Source organism: Sinocyclocheilus rhinocerous, unplaced genomic scaffold (assembly GCF_001515625.1).
Source record: "Sinocyclocheilus rhinocerous isolate Xijiao unplaced genomic scaffold, SAMN03320098_v1.1 scaffold675, whole genome shotgun sequence".
Taxonomy (NCBI): domain Eukaryota; kingdom Metazoa; phylum Chordata; class Actinopteri; order Cypriniformes; family Cyprinidae; genus Sinocyclocheilus; species Sinocyclocheilus rhinocerous.
In genome coordinates, this window is record NW_015629520.1 from 742,467 (window position 1) to 749,483 (window position 7,017).

The 7,017-nt window shown below is 37.4% G+C and overlaps 1 protein-coding gene across 1 annotated transcript in view; it reads right to left on the reverse strand.

Moving 5' to 3' along the window:
- Window positions 1–288: 288 nt before the first annotated feature.
- The window catches only part of LOC107739102 (talin-2), a 158,796-nt gene continuing 152,067 nt past the window's right edge, over window positions 289–7,017 (reverse strand). Inside the window, exons 53-57 of the mRNA XM_016551100.1 lie at window positions 4,459–4,584; window positions 4,055–4,117; window positions 3,774–3,956; window positions 3,546–3,671; window positions 289–1,564 (exon numbers count right to left, since the gene is read on the reverse strand). Of these exons, the coding sequence (XP_016406586.1) occupies window positions 1,436–1,564; window positions 3,546–3,671; window positions 3,774–3,956; window positions 4,055–4,117; window positions 4,459–4,584 (627 nt within the window). The 3' untranslated portion in view covers window positions 289–1,435. The remainder of the gene's footprint in view (window positions 1,565–3,545; window positions 3,672–3,773; window positions 3,957–4,054; window positions 4,118–4,458; window positions 4,585–7,017) is intronic.

Consider the following 7,017-nt stretch of genomic DNA (forward strand, 5'->3'; position numbering starts at 1 on the left):
ATACTGCAGATTTTGGCAAATATAGTAGGTCGTCTGGTTATTTCAATAAAGAAAATCTGCATACTGTGCAAAGTGTAGTGTGTTATATTGTTGAAACATGACCTAATTATTATGCACATTTAATTTGTGTCCAACCGTCTTGAAATTTTTCACTTTTTTCCCCACATTTTTTCAAATAGGCCTATTCTATGAATTTTTTTTAAAAATTTTGATGCATATAAAAGATATAAAAAAGATATGTAGTGTGTCAATTTGAAATCGGCCAAAATTGAGGCTTGTATTATTTCTTGTTCATTCAAAAAAAAGAGCATTGCATTGTGGGATATAATGTTCCTATAATTTCTTCGCATTTTCATCCAATTTTGTAAAAAAAAAAAAAAAAGGAAATTTTTGGCACAAAAAAGACGATTGTCATTTCATTGTAGGACACAGTATTTCATCTGGTTATTCTAATGTGTAAAATTTGCATACTGTGCAAAGTATGCATCTGCAGAAATAGTATGAGTAGTATGGTAGTGTGTTAATCCGAACATATCCATTGTGTTTGGGCAAACCTCATTCCTGCCCACCTGACTAAGTTCAGACACACCCAGAGGAACCATGGGAAACCTTACAATGTAGGATACAGCTGAGGTATGAAGAGACGACTGAATGAAACCATTTGCATGAATTGAAAGAACTGAAAGACATGATACTTCCTTAATCCGTAGAGCCCTCAACTAGACCTACAAACGCAAAGAGAGGCTGGAAGCTACTCTAATAAAGTTCTGCTAAGAATAAATAACACGACAAAGAGCACCAGTACATTCTTTCCTTATAGCTAGCTAGAATTCATAACCTTGCTATCATAATCCAGTTCTAGAGTGGCATATGTATGAATCGAGCAGTGCATTCTAGAGGCGTTTGAAGCTTATCGTCACGCGAGCGAATAATGAAAGCTTATGGTCTGACATCACACTTTAAGTAAATTTTATAAGTACATTTTGTCTGGTTTGCGGCTGCCAGCTTCAGATATTAATAGTTTCACATTGGTTGCATTATAAAACATGATACACTGACATTGTGTAGGATTAGTTATCGAGATTCTTACGGTAAGATATCGCCAATGTGTGGCATACTATTGATACATAAAACACACAATCACGCACACGCTCGAACAAACCTCTAACAAGTGCTTTACACCTTAATACATGATTAAAAAAAACAAGAACAAAAAATATTAGCCCTATGTAAGAGGAAATCCATTCATACCCCAACATACAGCCAATCAGTGGCGCTAGTCCCATGTGAGCCAATCACATTTAACTTTAACAAGTCACCTGACAGTTACACAACCAATGACGTGTGACATCTCTAGCTCTGCATATAAGGAGCAGCCAATCATCCGTAACAATAATGATCCGATGGATATCACGTCCAATCAGACGAGGCGTGTTCAGCTCTGGTCTTCTCGCAGTTCGCTGGGCAGGAACTTGTATTGCTGCTGTCGGATGTGGGCGAGTTTCTTCCGGGCTTCTTCTAACTCCCTCTCCTTTCTGAGCATCTCCTCCTGTGCTGCAATGATCTGGAAATAATGCAAAACTATTAGTCACTGAATAGGCAACATTCATGAAAATTGAGCAGAACAAATTCCTGTGTAAATCATTCAAAAAAACGATTCTTGGGAAAATTGTTGCACTGCGATATAATTACGAACAATTTATAAAAAATTCCTTCCGCTGTGACATGACATGAGAATGCACATGCAAAAATGTACGTTACAATGGACTTACAAACATGCAGATTCGTTCTGCACGTTTCAAACATTAATGGTAAATGTGACTAGAATTAAGATCAGTTTTCTGAACGATTAAGAAGGAACGAATGCAGCAAGAATGCAACAATGCAAACATGGTTTCACAGATGAATCACACAAACTCATTCTGCTCGTTTCATGCATGAATGCAACATGATTATGACTATTTATGCAAGAAAGATTACCACAGAAATTCTTTCTGATCACGTTCCATGAATCAATGTGACATGAATGCAAAAATCTACTCAAAAAAAAATGTTTACACAATTTTTTTTGACTTGTGTTCCCTGAATGCGACAAATGCTAATTAATGCAATTTACGCAAGAATGGTTTACACAAACTTGTTCTTGTTGCATTCATGAATGTGTTGATAATGCAACAAATTACTGTAATGGAATGGTTTTATGAGCAATTATAAAATGCATTTTTCTGTTCCATGCACAAATGCAATATGACTGCAGATCATTGTGGCAATTTATGCAAGAATGTTTTATACAGGTTTGTTTGCTTATGTTGCATGAATGCAAGAAATGCAGATGAATTCAATTGGCTTACACAGATTAATTCATTCTGTTTCATATGCATGTGACAAATGCATCAAATTACATAAGAATGGTTTTTACCAACAATTACCACCAATTCTTTTTGCTTGTGTTTTGTGCATAAATAAATGCAACATCATTATGGCAATTCATGCAATAACGGTTTGTACAAATTTGTTTTGCTTGTGTTGCATGAATGCAAACAATAGCAGATGAATGCAATTTATGCAAGAATGATTTACACAGATTCTGCGTGTTTCAAGCACTAACTCAACAATTTAAGTAAGAATTGTTTTATAAACAATGTGTACAGAAATTCTTTATTTTCATGTTTCACGAATGAGTGCCAATGTTTGTATACAATGTTAAAGTTTCAGATCTAAAACCTGGTCTCCAATCAGTCCTGCCGATTGTTTAAAACCAGTTTCCTTAGATGAAGACAGCCAAATCTTTTGCAGTACAATGATACATAAATAACGCTTACATATTATAGCCAAGGAAAAATGCCAAGGGATGTTTTTTCTTCCAGTTTTTTTTCCCCCAAAGTAGTTTTTCCTTCTGCTGCTTTCTTAGTGACAGAGAGAAAACGCTTCATATTCTTTACTGGAATGTGTAATTTTAGCATAACCGTACTGCAGAAAAAGTGGGACTGGATCTGCAACAGACATCCAGTTATTTTCCAAAGAGTGTAACATTTTTGTGGATTTAAGGAATGGGACGGCTAGATCAAGGCTTGACCTTCTGAAGAGGGACTGACTCGGTACAAAAAGCTTCTTTTTGTTGTGCTGGCAACGATTCGAGGGTGCATGCAAACACTCACGCCATCCACTCAACGGACTTTCTCAGATGTTCAGAATATTCCAGTGCCCTCTCAAGATGAAGACAAGACATGAAGGCATTCTGGGAGGAAGGAAGCTTTGAATAGGCAGACACACAGTCTTTAATTTGTGCATCTGGCCCGGGATGAAACGTGAAAATGAGCTGTTTGTGGATACAGCGGCCCAGCGTAAGATGCCAGCTGTAGATGCTTGGTACAAAACCACAGCTTTCAAATCCCGCTGATGGATCCACAATGCAGTTCTAAATGTCAAATCTCTCTTTTCAATTGAGCAGCATCACTTCAGAAGTCAAGGAATATTCAAAAACTGCTGTGGACGAACAGATTCTGACTTTTTTTTCTCTGTGGGAACATTGGGAAGAATCTCACCTGAGCGATTCCACCTACGAATTTAGTTTTAACCACGACGCTGTTGTCTTCGGCTTTATCGAAGGCTGCTTTCTGCGCTGCCTTCACCAGGTTGTCAGATGCTCTCTTGACGGCATTACCAGCAGCCTGTGCAAACACAAAAAAACAAATAATAATAATAAACTACAACTTAGTTGTTGTTTTTCACTTAGAACTCATATAATTTTGTATTATTCAAGTGATTGTAACCTGTAATCTCCTCATGGCCTCTGAGTCCTGGTTTGCTTTGACTTTACAGGCCACCAGCAGCTGAGCGGTGGAAGCTGCCACCTGTTTGGCAGAGGAAATGAGCTTCTCCTCGCTGGCGTGACCCTGGACTGAAGCGTTGGCAGCCTCACACAGGCTACTAGTGGCGGCCGCAACCATCCGAGCCTAAAAGAGGGAAGGATTCAAATTATAATAGTCATTTAGCTGATGCTTCTGGTCAAAGCAACTTTACATCTATTGCAATGGTGATAACTTCAACTTACTGCTGATATCAGACCCTGAGACCACTGGCCATCATCTACTGCATTGGCAGGGATGGAGCCCACCTACATCAAATACCAAAAATATTAAAAAGTGTCAATGTTATTTATGTACTATTATAGAACGTATTAATATCTTTAATTTTGCTTTTATTTTTAAATTTAAATGTAATTTTAAAGTAAATTTTTCTATTTAGCTTTAATTAATTTTTATTTCAGTTTTAGTTTTAATCATTTTAGTGATTTATTTAATTCAGTTAGTTACCAAGGCAATTTCTGTTTCAATTTTTTAAGTGTTATTTCAGCTTTATTTCAATTAACAAAAAGATTTTTAATAGCAATAACAACACTGAAAAGTAGAAAACTTTGTATGTGTAAAAAAAATATGCGTTAAATGATTTTAGCACCTTGCCCTGTGCTACGAGCTCTCTCTGGGCGGCCGATGCGGATTTGACCAGAGCGCTGGTTGCTGCAGCGATGGACTTCGCTGCTTCCAGGATCTGCTCCTCAAAGTCCAGAGACTCATCGGCTTGCTGCGAAAATAAGAAAGCAAGAGATATAACAAACTGTGGATTGTCACCTTATTAAGTGTAATGAATACTTTTGCTTTATCTATGCTAATTGATAACAATCCTCTCACCAAGCCATTACTTCAAAACCATTTAAGGGAACTGAGATTTTATTATCTGTTATTATACTACGAATTTTTTTTTTTTTTAGCAAGACACATTGTGTTGATCCCAGAAAATACATTTCATCTGACAGATTTCCACCAATTGGTTAATCAAACACCACATCCTGAAGGTTGACATGCGTTCCACTATACAAACAAAGAGTAATAGTTTGTTCAGAATAACATACTACTAGTCTGCTTGTAATACACTTCGAGTATGCAGCATGTACATGGTGCACAGAATGCTTATTTTCTGTATGCATGAAATGTGACACTGGAATTGGAAGGTTGAAAAAAATGGCATTGTGGGATATAGTAATCCATGCAGTGTGGATTGGTTCTATACAGAACATTTCGGCAAATGCAGTAGATATTCCATGCATATGTGCATACACTGAAAAATGTATATAATGCATACTGCAATAAAACTGCACAAGTAGTATGATAATATGCTATTTTGAACAAACACTATTTCATTATGTTCCAAATGGAATACTAGCCTACTGGATACTGTGCAGCATATACAGACAACTATTTTTTAAAACGGTAAGTGAAACAGATGGTAATACAGAAATTAAAAATGTTTCAAACAGCAGTATGCCACACTGTTGTCACATGATGTGAAAATAACATTTACTTTGCACTTTGAATCCATTTTGTTTTAAAAATTTGATAAAATAATGATTAGTGATGTTGAAAATGTTGAAAATGTTGTCGATATTACTTCTGGTTCATTTATAAAACTGTAAATGGAAGGTTGTATTAAGTGCATTGTGGGGTATAATAATCCTTGCAGTGTGCTCTTGTTATATACTGAACTTTTAATGAAAATTTGGTGCAAACAGCATACTACATACTGCATTAACAGTATGAGTAGTATGGCAGTATGCTATTCCAAACACACCCCTTGTCCAAATACCCACACTTGTGGTCTTCATCCTCACTTGAACACTTGGGCCAAATACAGGAAATACGTCATGTAAGTAGTCAAGTGGTCAAGTGCAAAGACCGCAAGTGTGGGTATTTGGACAAGGCTATAGTCAAGGCGATGAAAGGAAGAAGGTGAGATGTAACTTCGACAAAGTGATCTGAGGGTGACACCTTGTGGCATGGTGGTGCCAATTCTTAGGTTCACACTGTTCAGAATCAACAGCATCAAAGCAAATGGCACAATTCTAATGGACCTAAGACACACCCTTGCGTGCCACCTACACAAATTGATCTGTCTGAAGTCACAAAAACACACACGTTCATGAACAAGTCATAAACAGAACACACACAAGTCTGGAGACAGAGCAGGACACTGTAGGAATATGTTTGATATATAGTTGGACAGAAAAACAACCTAATATATCAAACATATCAAACAGAGCCCTGCAGAAAGGCTTCCAGGTCTACCTCACCTCCAGAACATGGGGAAAGAGAGGAGAGGATAGGAGAGCACAAGAGAGCAGGGCATGCTTGGATAGCAGGGAAAAGACATGGATGGGTAAAGGAGAGAAGGCAAAAGAGGGAAGTGAGGAATGAAGATTAGGGGAAACAGTAAAGAAAGCTCCAGGGGCAATAATAAACACCAATGACGTATCCTGATATGTGCTGAATTTCAACCTCATTAAATCAAGTAACAGTGAACAAACATGTTAATGTGCTATAAACCAGTTCAGAATGTTTATTGGGGTGTGATGTAGAGCTCTAAATGTGAGACAGTCTGTGAAATGTGGTTTAGCAGAGTCTGCAGAGGCTAATGAAATGAAAAATCAACAATGAATGTCTGAATGGACTGAAGGTGACAACATTACACAAACTTCTGTTCATCCTTCTTTCCAGAATATATGAACCTGACCTGACTAACACAACACAGTGAGACAGAGAGTTAAAAAGCAGCGGGAGGGATAGACAGACACACAGACAGAATAATAGATAGACTGAAATAGATAGAACTAAAGACAGAATGAAAGATACAGAAAGACAGACAGAACAAACCATAGACTGAATGATAGACAGAACATTAGATAGAATGAACCACAGATAGACAGAAAGACAGACCAATCAACAGACATACAGAAGGATAGAACAGACAGACAGACGGACAGACAGACAGACAGATGAGGCACAGAGAGATTGATGGACAGACAGACAGATAGATAGTAGGGATGTTCATTTCGGTTATTTTTCCTAACCGACAACCGACGCTCGTTAACCGACAAGATTATGTAGAAAAATCTGTGCCGTTAAGTGTTATCACCCACACCGCCGTGATGTTATGCAAAACATTTTGTTTTACATGGATATT